At 49.7% G+C, this 14,719-nt stretch overlaps 1 protein-coding gene across 1 annotated transcript in view; it reads left to right on the forward strand.

Moving 5' to 3' along the window:
- The window catches only part of PAPPA2 (pappalysin 2), a 210,646-nt gene that overhangs the window by 14,674 nt on the left and 181,253 nt on the right, over positions 1 to 14,719 (forward strand). Inside the window, exon 2 of the mRNA XM_066261210.1 lies at positions 11,486 to 12,557. Coding sequence (XP_066117307.1) covers positions 11,486 to 12,557 — 1,072 coding nt within the window. The remainder of the gene's footprint in view (positions 1 to 11,485; positions 12,558 to 14,719) is intronic.

Raw genomic sequence — 14,719 nt, forward strand, 5'->3', positions numbered from 1 at the left:
CTCCGTCTCCCACAACTGGCCTAGGGTGGGAACTAAGGTGTCTCGTGATGATGACATTTGGGGGTCGCCAGGCTCTCTAAGGTGTGGGGCTGCACACCTTTCTTGTAGCTTCTGCACAAGCTACCCTCTCCGTTGGAGAGTTTATACTCCTTCTGTTGTGTTGCTGGAATTCCCAGGGCATGCTGTCCATTTCTGTGAAGGTGAAGATCAGGCTGATAGAGAAGCCTGCAGGCAGTTCTGCACCTCGCTGAGCAGCCCAGCCCACACCTGTCACATCCCAGACTTCCGTGTGCAAAAGCACAATCCTTTATCCATTGGGCATCAATGGGCTGTTTATGAAAATTCATAGTCACAGGACCTGCAGAGCTTGTTGAATGCTCAGGAAACTTCAGAGCTCATTTTCAAAAGTTATTAAAAATGGTTGAAATGACATTCCAAAGAAAAAATCCACATGTTTAAAATTACTTAAGACATTCCCTCCCTCCTTCCATCCCTCCCTCCCTCCCTTCCTTCCCTCCTTCCTTCCCTCCCCCTCTCCCTCCTTCTTCCTCCCCCCTCTTCTCTTCCTCTCCCACCTCCCCTCCCCCCTCTCCTTCTCCCTCACTCCCCCTCTCCCATCCCCCTCTCCCCCTCCCCCTCTCCCCCTCCCCCTGTCCCCTTCTCTCCCTCTCCCCTCCCCCTCTCCCCCTCTCCCTCTTCCTCCCCCTCTCTCCTCTTCCTCCCCCACCTCCCCTCCCCCCTCTCCTTCTCCCTCACTCCCCCTCTCCCATCCCCCTCTCCCCCTCTTTCCCTCTCCCCCTCTCCCCCTCTTCCTCTTCCTCCCCCTCTCTCCTCTTCCTCTCCCACCTCCCCTCCCCCCTCTCCTTCTCCCTCACTCCCCCCTCCCATCCCCCTCTCCCCCTCCCCCTCTCCCCCTCCCCCTGTCCCCTTCTCTCCCTCTCCCCTCCCCCTCTCCCCCCTCCCTCTTCCTCCCCCTCTCCCCCCTCCCTCTTCCTCCCCCTCTCTCCTCTTCCTCCCCCACCTCCCCTCCTCCTCTCTCCTTCTCCCTCACTCCCCCTCTCCCATCCCCCTCTCCCTCTTTTTCCCTCTCCCCCTCTCCCCCTCTCCCTCTTCCTCCCCCTCTCTCCTCTTCCTCTCCCACCTCCCCTCCTCCTCTCTCCTTCTCCCTCACTCCCCCTCTCCCATCCCCCTCTCCCTCTCCCCTTCTCCCCCTCTCCCCCTCTCCCCCTCTCTCAACCTCTCCTTCTTTCCTTCTCTCCCTCTCTTCCTCTTCCCTGGAGTAAAGCATAACTCAAGAGGAAATTGCCCAGAACTGGCAGGGAGGTGACAGAAGTCTGATAACTGCTTTTGATTGTTCTAGATCCTTCTTAGGAAGAGGCAAGAAGGGAGCATGTTCCTGTGGAGGGTGCTGTAGTCAGTAGCTGTCCCCACTGTGGGGAATGAGTGATGTAGGAGGGGGGAAGGGGTTGCTTTTTATTAGAGGAGGGCTCTTCTTTGTTAGAAGAAGGGAGTTTCTAGAGGGTCCTTGTCAGTTGGGAGGATGCTCTTGGCAGCTCTAACTGCCTCTTGTGGATTTAATTCGTGAGTGAATTATCATTCCTACCATGCACAAGACACTGGTCTTGATTCAATGGGTGTGGGGGAGAGTGTAAGACAGGCTAACCTACTTTCAAGGAGTTTGAAATACACTTGAAGAGATAAGGTCTATATATGTCAAAATGATGCTCGTATTAGCAATGAATAATAACATTGAGTGCCTATATGTGCTAAACAGTGTTTTTATTGTTTTACGTGCATGAATTAATTTAATCCTTTCCAAACCCTACAAATTAGGTACTGTTATCTCTGTGTTATGAGTGAGGAAAACAGGATATAGAGAATTGCTCAATGTTGCTCAAGGTTGTAGAGTTATCAAGCTTGGTTGACCTAGTGGCTCTTACCCCACAGTTTGCTCAATGAGCTGAAATAGAATTAACTACCTTTTTGATTTTCAGTGGACTGCTGGACTGGCTCCACTTGGCTATTTGTGGGTCTGGATCAAGGTCTTGGAGAGTCTGTTAGCGAGGCAGGGTTGTCCTAGGAGGTCCTCACCAGGCCCCCAAGGGCATGTCCAGTCTCTGGAAAACACACTAGAACTCCAGGTGGGCTAGCCAGTTCTTTTTTTCCTGACCCTTGTGGATTATTTTCTCAGCAAGAAAATAGCTAATGGCCAAGGCAGTAGGTGACGAATGCCTAAAGCCACTCTGCTTTTTGTCGCGGTGGTCAAGGGGGTGTCCTTAGGGACGAGGCTCCCGTCGCCCCCAGGTCTGTGGCAGAGCTGAGAAGTTGGCTTTCCGAGTTTCCCTGCTCTCTCAGGCAATCGCAGTCAGCCCCCGCCTCCCCCGCAAACCCACCGCCCTCTTCTCCCCCCTTCTCCCCTCTTCTCCCCTCTTCTCCCCTCTTCTCCCCTCTTCTCCCCTCGCCATGGCGGCCTGTTGAAAGCCAGGGAAAGCCCCATGCTGATGGCTGTCATCCCCGCCTGTGATGCAGCCATGACGACAAGGGAAAGCACGAGACAACGAGGGGACGCTGGGGAGACGCTCCCGGGAGCTCTGCCCCACGCTGTGCTCTAATGTGTAAAAGCTTGGGCTCGCGGATAAAAGGCTGAGCCGAATTCTGTCTTGAAGGAGAGTTATCTAGAACAGCTGAAGACACCCCCTGGTCTTCTTTGTTCACTCATTCCCACTCCTCCTGCTGACATAGCCCTGCTGGCTGCCAGGCCCTGGTGTTTGACGGGTGACCTGGCTCCGCCCCCTCGGTCCTTCTGTTCCCCTGGTGCTCTCTCCTGGGGGCGGGGTGTTGGGTAAGTAGTTCTGCAGAAGGCAGCAGCAGACCCGCGTGTGGAGAGGCCACAGGCATAACATCCTGGGAAAGGACCTCGCCTCGTAGCAGATTGATTTATGGTCATGACCTAACCTGGCCCTGTTTTTAGCTCATTTTCCTCCTAAAACAAACTTGCACCACACAGCATGTTTTTTTAGTTACCAGAGCTGATGACAGTGTGCGTGACTCCTCCATATTGTTGAAGAGAACCTTACCTTCCTGGAAGCCAACGGGCCTTTCTCAGAGAAGCCGGACTCTCACTCACCCCCGGGAGCTGAGCCGTGGGGCTGTCCTGGGAGGAAGGGTCCACGGCCAAGTGTGTGACCAGGACAGCGTTTCTGTCTGGATCTTAGCTTTCTCTTCTGCTGCCTTGGCCCATTGTTAAGTTATCTCCTCTGACAGACATTGCTGTGGGCAGGTGTTCCTCCAGAATGGCGCTTTGCTCAACTACATGTGCTGTGCCCCGAGCGTGTAGGGTCCAGAAGGGAGCAGCCTATGTGACGGCTGGGGAAAAGCACATCTTAAGTCCTGGGGAAGTCAAGGCACCTGTGGCTGCCCACTGAAGAAAATGCTTGGTCCCCTTGCCTTGTTCCTGTGGGCCAGATGCAACTGAGGGTCATGGGGTTCCTCGAGACTGGTGCGAGATGGTCCTCTTGGGAGCCAAGAGTCTCATGATGACGCAGTCCGACTTCAGGAGCAGCGAGGGCGTCATGCCAGGAGCTAGAAGCCTTCCTTCCTTGATGGTGTGGGAAATTCACAAACACCCAAGGCGGGCTCCTGTCACCACGGAGCTCTCCAATTGCTTGGCTGAATAAAGAAATAAAAGCTGTATGGGGAGGCCTAGCAAGCTGCCGGGACCACTTTGACTGGGGTGTTCAAGGAAGACTTCAGGACAAGGCAAAGATTTCAGCTCACTTTTGAAGGTCGTGACTGTGGACGGGAGGCATTTCAGACAAAGGAAGCGATGAGATGTTTTTGTGGGGCTGAGACTGTTCTTGGAGTGTCGATATTAGGAAAGTGACATGTTGGTGCAGAGTAGGACTTTAATTGGGAGCTGCAGTTGGGGAGGATGAAGTCTCACCGTGACTTTCCCAGCATTGGGCCTACATCGCCTCTGAGACAGTGACAGTTCTTGGCTTCTCCATTAATTTCATCACTCTGAAATAAGTTCACACAGTGTTCCTGAAACACAGATACTTCTCTGCTTTGAGGAAGAAAGGGGTATGAGATGGCTCTCCCCCCTCCACTTTTAGTATTACCATAAAATAAGAATGCCAAGGACAGGTTGATTCCTGACAGTTCTCAGAAGATCCCCCTGCCCCCCCCCCCCATATTGATTTACGTAACTACTGGGGTGAATAAACTTTTCTTCTCCTAAAACCTAAAAATTAGAGGGCTATGTGGTCTTGTGGTCAGGGGACTCCATTCTGTGACAACCAACTGACAGAAGAGTCCAGCAGGGAGGAGGGGAGATTTCTGGTGGAGAAGGAGAAGAGTAGTCAGAGCGGTTTGATCGGCTCTGGTGAGAGGCGGAGCCGCTCCCGTGAGGACCCCCTTGCTTCCCTTTCCGGTCCCCTCTCCTCTCACACCAAGTCCTGCTCCACTAGCTGAGGCCTCTGGAAACCAAGGGAAAATCCGCAGGAGGTGGAAACTGCCAACCTGCCAGCTAGTTTTCATTTGAGTCCTCTTCACTATAGCTTCCACCTGCAGCCATGGTCCTGGCTTTGGGGTGAGAGGCTCCCTCTTCACCTGGGGGTCCTCTAGGATTGATTACGGAGTCACAGAAAACCCCACAGGGCCACCCAGACATTTTATCAAATGTTCAGGAGGCAGCCTGTCGAGGTAGGTGCTGGCCACCAAGGAGATACGAGCTGCTGGGCTAGCCAGTCTGTCCTCCCCAGCTGTTTCCAGGTGTGGATGTTAGCCTGCACATGGTTCTGAGAGCCGGATCCCGGTCCCCTTCAAGAAAGTGGTCTGCAAGTTCGTGCACGCGGCACTCACCAGCCCTTAGTCTTCTTCGTGCTCCAAAACAACCACAACGTATGTTTTAGTGTGTGAAATAGTTCAGTGTAGAGTAACGAGCATGGGCTTTTTGGTTGAACAGACCTGATTTTGATCCCTGTTTCTGGCCCTTCATCGATGGAAGACTGTGGACGAATTAAGTACTTAATTCCAGTGATCCTCAGTGCTTTGGTTTGTAAGTGAGGATATAAAATTCAGCTCATATGTTTGTGGGAGGGCTTCATAGTGGTGACGCTTGTCTAGCATCTGGAGCATAGAAGATATTTAATAAACAGTAGTATAAGTCTTTTTGTTTCTCCTTGCCACAAGCAGCCGACCTCCTGAGTGCACAGAGAGAACCCCAGGAGGGGCAAGAAGCAGCTTCCTCTCCTCCAGAAGCCACGTGGAACTGTTTCCCCATCAAACAGCTCGTAACACTCTAGCTCTGATGTTTATCGTTACTAGGATTTCTCAAATCACTCAGCGAGATGGCCGCCCAGTTTTGAGAGAAGGCTTTTCTCCTTGAGGGAAGTTAACTCTATTCATTCCAAATGCTGGCAATTGATAATAGTAGAGAACTGTGTCCAAATGGCTTTTCCTATAGACCTACATGTGTGCAGAGTTCCGTGAAGCTACCCAGGGTCTTTCAATATGAGTTTTGGAGTCGAGATCAGGAACCCAGCGAACAAGATACGTCCCTCCATTTATTTCCCTTTCTCTCCAAACTTAGATTAAATACAAGGTGAGGTGTCAGAACACATTTAAATTTAGTCAACATTGATGCATAATGGAAGCCAGTTCCAAACCGAAGCTAAAAGAATGAGTCTTAAAGTTTTAAGATGACACGGTCCAAATGTTTGGCTTCAGTACCACCCCCATTTTTTAAATTACATCATTTGATCTGATTTTTTTTTCTTACCCGTGGGCTATCATAGTTCAGTCTGGTGTTGAGTGATTTTATAAATCATATTGATGATCTGGTCCCTCTGTTCCTCCCAAGAATGTGGCTCACATGTAAATCCAAAATTCTCAAATCTCAATGTTGCATAAGCTGAGTTTGACCACGTATAGTGTGTTGGCTTAGACCTCATTGGCTTTGTCAGCTTGACTCTGCTAGACTGAAGAAGGAGAAGTCTCTGAAGGTGGGGAGTTGATAGTCTTCTCTTTCAAAGCCAAGTCTGTTTTGCGCCTGCTTGGTGGAGGAGCCTCCGGGCAGTGTGCAGAGGGGGTGCAGGCTGCTCTGTGAGCCCCATCTGCAGCTGGAGGGGGCGGAGGAGCAGACCTGGGGGAGCAGGTTTTTTTTCACAGGTACACTTGGTTGCTGGACACTCAGGAGGACGTTTAAGGCTTAACACCTGGAATGGGGGCAACACTGACCTTTCCCCATTCTGTAAAAAACACTTTATTTTTATTTTAGAGCAGTTTTAGCCCTACACTAAAGTTGAGAGAGAGGTCCAGAGGTTTGCCGTATACCCGCTGCCCCACACAGGCATAGCTTCTCCACATCATCAAGATCACTCACCAGAATGGGACTTTTTTTTTTTTTTTTTTAACCAGGGATGAAACTACATGAACACATCCCCAGTTTACTTGAGGGTCCACTCTTGGTGGTGCACATGCTATGGGTTTGGACAGAAGTATGATGACCTATAACGATCATTATAATATCGTACAGATTATTTTCATTGCCCTTCAGATTCTCTGGGCTCTGTCTGGTCATCTCTCCCCACATCCCTGGTAAGCCAGTGGCCTTTTTATTGTCCTTATACTTTGACCTTTTCTGGAAGTCCACATAGCTGGGCTCACATGGGACGTGATCTTTTCAGATTGGTTCTTTCACTTAGTGATATGTATTTGTTTCTCCCACGTCCCTTCATGGCTTGCTAGCTCGTTTATTTTTAGCACCGTATTAATATTGCATTGTCTGGAGGTATCACAGTGAATTTACCCATTCAACTTACCTAAGGACATCTTGGCTGCTTTGGAGATCTGGCAACTCTGAATCAGCTGCTACAAACGTGTGCAGGTTTTTGCGTAGACAGAGTTTTCAACTCCTTTGGGTAAATACGAAGGAGTGTGATCACTGGATCCTATGATGAGAGTAGGTTTAGCATTTTAAGAAACTGCCAAACTGCCTTCTGAAGCAGCTGTACTACTTTGCACCTCCACGTGCAGTGAAAGGGAGTACCCGTTGTTCCACAGCCTCGCCAGCACTTGGTGTTACTAATGTTCTGGATTCTGACCATTCTAATGGGCATGTAGTGGGATCTCATTTTGGTTTAATATGCATTTCCCTGATGACATGTGATGTGGAGCATCTTATGCTGACTTGCTACCTGTCTATCTTCTTTGGTGAAGTATCTATTATAGTCTTGGGCTCATTTTAAAATTGGGTTGTCGGTTTTCTTCTTGTTAAGTGTTAAGAGTTCTTTGTATATTTTGGATAGCAGCCCTCTATCAGATGTGTCTTTTGCAAATGTTTTCTCCTAGTCTGTGGCTTATCTTTTGGTTTTCCTGATACTGTCTTCAGCAGAGCAGAAGTTTTTAATTTTAATGAAGCCCAGCTTCTAAATTATATCTTTTATGCATTTTTGTCTTCGTGTTGTATCTCAACAGTAATCACCACATCCAAAGTGGTCTAGGTTTTCTCTATGTTATCCTCTAGGAGTTTTATAGTTTTCCATTTCACATTTAGGTCAGCGATCCATTTTGATTTAATGTTGGTGAAGATAAAAAATCTGTGTCTAGATTCATTTTTTAAAAAATTCCATGAGGGGAGGGAAGGCAGAGACAGACTCCCACATGTGCTACACTGGGATCCACCCGGAAAGCCCCTTAGGGGGCGATATTCTGCCCATCTGGGGCATTGCTCTGTTGCATAGCAACCAAGCTCTTCTTAGCATCTGAAGCTGAGACCATGGAGCCATCTTCATTGTGCAGGGCCAACTCGCTCCAACTGAACCATGGCTGAAGGAGAGAGAGGGGTGGGGAGGGGTGGATTAGCAAAATGGGTGCTTCTCCTATGTGCTCTGACTGGAAATCAAACCTGGGAAAACCACACGCTGGGCCAGTGCTCTATTGCTGAGCCAACTGGCCAGCCCCCCCCCCCCTTTTTGCATGTCCAGTTGCTCCAGCACCATTTGTTGAAGAGACTATCTATGCCCTATATTGTATTGCTTTTGCTCCTGGTCAAGAATCAGTTGGCTATATTTATAGGGGTTTATTTTGGAGCTCTCTATTCGGTTTCATTGATCTATTAGTCAGTTATTGTTTTTTATCAGTACTATACTATCTTGATTACTGTAGCTTTATAGTAACTCTTAAAGTCACATTTGCCTCTTTTAAATTATAAAAATTCAGACCACCAACAAAGCAGCTGCATGTACTTGAATAGTCAGAGAGAAGAGGACACTTGGCTGCCTGCACCTGCTTTTCTTGTTAGTCTTTATCTTGGTGGAACTGGCTCAGTCTGGCTCACCAGAGCCAATGGTACACATCTCTTCCAAACCCCATGTTCAGTGATATCACATTGATATCTTGAAATTGGCCATTGGGGGAATATTTATACCACAGAATTGGCAAGTGCTGCAAATCAGGACTAGTTTTTTTTTTCTTCTTCTTCTTTTTCCTTTAGAGGACCAGTTATTAAAGATAAACCAGCATAACACTGGTTTTATATCTAATTTGATTTTCCCTTTGATGTCTCATTCTCAAATGCCTTTTCAGCATCATCGTTAATGTTTATTATTCACTCTGTATCACTTAGATACTGTGCTAAGATCTTTAACATGTGTTCTCTTATTTAATCCCCACAACAACCTCATGAGGTAGGTCTGCGGTCTCAGCTGAGGGTGAGAGGATGCTGAAGAACAGACACATCTTATGGTACAGGTACAGTTTGCAAATGAGCACACTGAGGCTCAGCATGATCTTATTTTTCCCAGGTTACAGAGCATCTAAGTGGCAGACTAGTGGCTGGAGCTTTTGACCGGTTGTGCTTGTAACCACCATCCACTCTGTTCTTCCCCGCCATGGGAAACTTTCCTGGGCTTGGAATTGTGACACCTTGGATCTCTCTGCATCCAGCCTGACACCAGAACTCTCAGAGCCTTGCCTAGTGCACAGGATATATTTACTGCTTAAATGACAGTTTATCTAAGATTGCTTTGGAAAACTCAAGTACTGTATAATGGGAGATATTACATGCTAAGAAGCAAAGGGAAAAATATTTATAAAAAGATCACCACGTCCCAGTTTGGAAGATGCAGCTAAGTGGGTATCTTATATAAATATGGATTCTGAGGAATATGACAGCAAGTGTTTCTGGGTGAGCTGGCAGGACCTTTAACCTGGGATTGTCTAAACTGATCTCATGGAGTACTTCGGGTTTATGTCTCCCCAAGCTTCCCAGCCAGTCTAACTGGTAATCAATGTAGCCCTCGTTTCATGGGCAGACTTGGATGCTGGGTGTTTTTTAGGAATCGGATTACTAATGGGATCGGTCAGTGCCGAAAAGTTGACATTTGGTAACCTTAGGGCACATTTCTGCCATATTATGCCCATGTTTTAAAAAAGAGGTTCATAGCTACTTACACTTTCAACAGCCTGCATATTTTGTTATAGTCATTTGTTAGGTTTTTATCTTCTGCACTGCATGGAACTTTCCATGATGTCAAACAAGCATTGACTCACTGTAGAGATCCCCGGCAGCACGTCCTGAGGCTGGCAGCTGGTATTGCTTCATAAATATTCGCTGAACAAGTGCATGGGTCCTCTTGTGGTGTTCATGGACTTCAGGAGCCACAGTTGTCCCCCTACAAGATCTGGAAACTTCCTTAGATGTCTTAATTGCAGCTGGACCTCGTGTGCAGGGCACAGCCCGCAACCACAGGACATTCCATGCTGTGGGGACTCGGTGGAGGCTCCAGAGATCAGAGGCATTGGGCAGCAGTATCAAAACTTCCGTGTGTTTCGTAATTTATACAGTCCAAGCCCCTTCCTATGTCACACTAGTCTTAACCTTGACCTATTTTGTCCTGGGTGCCTTTGTTCCTACTGTACCCACTGTGCGGAATGACCTTCTGTAGTTCTCTGGCCTGGCCAAAACTTCCACACTCTTCAAGAATTAGGTTTGGGTCCCGTCCCCTCAGGAAATCCTGTCTGATTTGTAGGTTGAGATTCCCGTCCGTCTGTGTTCACTAGCCTATATATCTCTTGATCTGAGTTCTAATACTATGTTGAAGTAACTTTCTATGTTTCTCACTTCCCCTGAGACTTCTCAAGGGCAAAGACCACACCTTTTATTTCTTTCAAAGCTGAGAAGAGTGTCTAGGTCTGGCAGTCCAGTGAATGATGAACTGAAATCACTGATCCCAAATGGAACCCCTTTTCCCAGCAGGAGCGGGACAGTGAGATGAGATGCACACCCTCTGGGGTTTAGTAGAGTGACAGCCCTTCAAATAACCAAGCATGACTCTCTTCCCACCAGCTAGGGGTGGAGCCTAGAGCTTCCCAGTTATAGGTTCAATATTGTGGCTCAATCTGTTTGTCTCAGCACAGACTTCAGCTGCAGCCGAGCTGCTGACTGGTTTATTCGGTCTTCAGGGAGAGGGTAATAAATAAACCACATCCTCCAGATTACAGGAGCAGGGCTGCACATTAGAGGAGATTCCTGGGAGGGGGTGATGGGTTCATGACCAACGGCCTCCAAGCTGCCTTCAGAATTCCTTCTTATCTGTGGTAGTGTTACATCTGAACTTATTACTCCTTCCTGTTGCCAACTTATTAGTGATCTAGTTCTGTGCGTGTGTTTCTCCCTTTGTTTATTCCGTTGGACTTAATAGTCTTGTGCCTGCATTGAGCAGATTGGTAAGGCGTCACTTGGTGAGGATCTTCATCTGTCTGGGCAAGTTCTGCTCTGTACTGTGGTGGGCATTGTTGGTTACAGAGCAGTCATTCTTATCACCGACTTGACTAAAATTTCAGGCTAGGGCCATGGGGGCAATGCCATTCTGCCTACTCTGGGGAGCAACTGTTCTTTGTGGATGGGCATCCTTGCCCTTAGACACCAGAGGGAACAGCAGGCTGGGAATGTGACAGTCTTCTCTGACGGGACTCCCTGATTCAACTCCTGTGGTCCCCAGGAGAATCATCATTTCAGTGTTCAGTAGAGAAAAGGACTAGCTGAGGGAGTAGGAGGTCACTATCTTTTGTAAAACCTGTGACTATTTTCAGGGCTTTGAGGAAATGGAAAGGGACAAGGATCAGGGAGAGAAGGCACGGACTCTTAAGTCCAAGCATAAGGGACACCTGTGACAAAGTGCTAGAGGATGGGTGTCCCTTGCATTAGACGTCCCCTTCACAACTTCTAATTTGGTTGTTGAAAAATACCCAAATGACTTCAATGTGGTGGAATCTCCAATCAGATTCCTTTCAGGAACAGATGTTGCCAGATGGCTTGCTGTGGGGCACTGGACAGGCATCTCAGGTTGGGGAATCTGGAGCAGTTATTTTTTTCCCATTAAATACCCCCATTCTTGCTACTCATATGGGTTTTCTTCTCCCTTTCTCTGTCCCCTTCTGTACCTGGTGTTTCTCCCCTTCGCTCTGCCTCCTTTCCCAGGTGTGTTTGATAACTGCTCCTACACTGTCAGTGACAAGGGCTGGGCCCTGGGGATCCGCTCGGGGAAGGACGCAGGAAGGCGGGACGCTCGCTTCTTCTTCTCCCTTCGCACTGACCGCATGAAGAAGGCCACCATTGTGATTGGCCACAGTCGCTACCAACCAGGCGCATGGACACACGTGGCAGCTACTTACGATGGACGGCGTATGGTCCTGTACGTGGATGGCACACAGGTGGCTAGTAGTGCAGACCAGTCAGGCCCCCTGCACAGCCCCTTCATGGCCTCTTGCCGGTCTTTGCTCCTGGGGGGAGATAGCTCCGAGAACGGGCATTATTTCCGTGGACACCTGGGCACACTGGTCCTCTGGTCAATGGCCCTCTCACAGGGCCACCTCCAGCACAGCCCTCAGCATCCAGGCGGGGCAGAGGACTTGACCACCTTGATGCTGACAGCCACTTTTGAGCGCCTGGAAGAACAGTGGGCCCCCTTCAGAGAGGAGAAGTACCCACGGCTCGAGGTGCTCCAGGGCTTTGGGCTGGAGCCGGAGGTGCTGTTGCCTCTGCAGCCCACCCTGTGTGGGCGGACGGCCTGTGACAATGTAGAGCTCATCTCCCAGTACAATGGGCACTGGCCCCTGCGGGGAGAGAAGGTGATCCGCTACCGGGTGGTGAACATCTGCGACGACGAGGGCCTGAACCCCACTGTGAGTGACACGCAGATCCGACGGCAGCACGAGGCGCTCAACGACGCCTTCAGCCGCTACAACATCACCTGGCAGCTGAGTGTCCACCAGGTGCACAACTCCACCCTGCGCCACCGCACCGTGCTGGTCAACTGTGAGCCCAGCAAGATCGGCAACGACCACTGCGACGCCGAGTGCGAGCACCCGCTCACGGGCTACGACGGGGGCGACTGCCGCCTGCAGGGCCGCTGCTACCCCTGGAGCCGCAGGGACGGCGTCTGCCACGCGGAGTGCAACAACATGCTGAACGACTTCGACGACGGGGACTGCTGCGACCCGGAGGTGGCCGATGTGCACAAGACCTGCTTCGACCCCGACTCGCCCAGGAGGTAAGGGCCTGGGGCTGGGGGGTCCTGCTGGTGAGGTGCATTGCCAGCATCGTTTTATCCTTTGGAGACAAAGGAGGGTTCACACAGCCCTCAAGCAAACATCCATCCACCCGGCAGATGCCTCTGTGCTTTCGTGAAGTACTGGGTGTTAAGTACTCAGGGACACAGAGATGACTGGGACAAGGGACAGCCCTCACAGAACTCACTGTGGGGCGGACAGCAGTGTACGTGCTGTGAAGTGGGCCTGAAGGCCAAGTGGCCCACGAGAGGGAGCCAGCGGGCCAGGTAGAGAGAAACCAGTCAGCACCTACTACTACACGTGAGCCCTCTCCTGTCACCAGGCTCCCAACAAAGTGCCATGAATCCACAGGGAGGCCTCGTGTTGCTGGGTCTCTGGGGCAGGTTAGATATCCCATATCTAACCACATGTCTCCTTTAGGACTGGAGGCTTCCCATTAAATTTGCTCCGTTAAATTCCTCTCTCCACACAGCATCCAGAAGGATCCTTTATAAAACATTTCAGATCCTGCTATTCCCCTTCTGAGATTTCTCCCCACTGTACCTAGAGGAGGATGCAGACTAAGTTTGGCTCACAGGGTCTGCTGTAGACAGGCCGTTGCCTACAGCTCCATCTCCCTCCCCCAGCACCCTCCCCTAGCATTCTCCTCTACACCCTCCCCCCAGCACCCTCCCCTAGCATTCTCCTCTACACCCTCCCCCCAGCACCCTCCCCCAGCACCCTCCCCCATCACCCTCCCCCGGCACCCTCCCCCATCACCCTCCCCTAGCACCCTCCTCTACAACCTCCCCCCAGCACCCTCCCCCATCACCCTCCTCTACAACCTCCCCCAGCACCCTCCCCCATCACCCTCCCTTAGCACCCTCCTCTACAACCTCCCCCCAGCACCCTCCCCCATCACCCTCCCCCGGCACCCTCCCCCATCACCCTCCCCTAGCATTCTTCTCTACACCCTCCCCCCAACACCCTCCCCCAGCACCCTTCCCCAGCACCCACCTCCCACACCCTCTCCATACCCTCCTCCTTCCCCTCCCTCACACCCTTTCTCACACCCTCCCTCAGCATCCTCCCCGCCCACACTGCATAGCCTCCCTGCCCCATCTGCTCCACTGTTCTGGAACCCTCTTTCCCTTGATTTTCCCTTGGTGGATTTTCTCCTGTCATTCCCATATCTACTTAAATGTCACCTCCTGGAGTGGCCTTTCCTGATCCCTCCATTTACATCAGCCAATAAGCATGAGTCCATCAACTAATTTTAATTCTCTGTGTTATACTCATCACTTCTAGTGTCTTTCTCATTCTTTCATTCATTCATTTATTCATTCATCTTTTCCCAGCTCCATGAAACCAGGGCCCTCGTTCACCATGGTGTTCCCAGTGCTAGAACCAGAGCCGACACCTGGTTGTTCATCTCAGGTTTTACTGTAATGCATAAATGGCTCTGATGTGAGACCGAAGCCAGTAAGAGGATTTCCATCTGGTGGTCCATCAAGGGTTGGGGGCTGTTAGAGGAAGGAGATGGTGGGTGGTAAACTTGTTCATTTGTGCACATGGACAGGGCTTCCCCATTATATAACTGGTACCTTTGTACTCGTTATGAAAAGCTGTAGAATCAGTGGGAGGTGAGAGGGTGGCATGTCAGCTCCCATCCTATACCTTGATGGCTGCCTTTGTGTTTGCTGGTCACAATTTGTATAATAATTCGTGGTGTCCTTGTATGTGGTGTTAATGGTTACCCTGTAGTTCAGGCATGGGATGTCAAAGAATGAATGTAAGATTTGGCATCAGGGTACACAGTTGAAGTCAAGAGTCCTTACTACTTAATTAGCTATGTGAATTGTACAAGGTTGTAAAGGGATGGTGATTACAGTAGTGCTTTACCTTACCTGTTATATTCTTGGGTGATTTTGTGAATCAGATGAAGTACAAGAAAGTGCTTGGTAACTCTCAAGTTTTCAATAGTTCAGCTAGCATTAGTTATTATTATCATTATTAGAGCTGACAGATGGGAAGCTTTTGTTTATGTAATAATGTGCAGGGAACTGATCACATTACCAAAAATATTCACATAAGAAAGAGTCTGTTTGGGTTTGGTTTTTAGCTTTTGATAACCTTAAGCAGAAGCTAAATCTCATTAATAACG

The sequence above is a fragment of the Saccopteryx bilineata genome, chromosome 2, assembly GCF_036850765.1.
Source record: "Saccopteryx bilineata isolate mSacBil1 chromosome 2, mSacBil1_pri_phased_curated, whole genome shotgun sequence".
In the NCBI taxonomy this organism is placed as follows: domain Eukaryota; kingdom Metazoa; phylum Chordata; class Mammalia; order Chiroptera; family Emballonuridae; genus Saccopteryx; species Saccopteryx bilineata.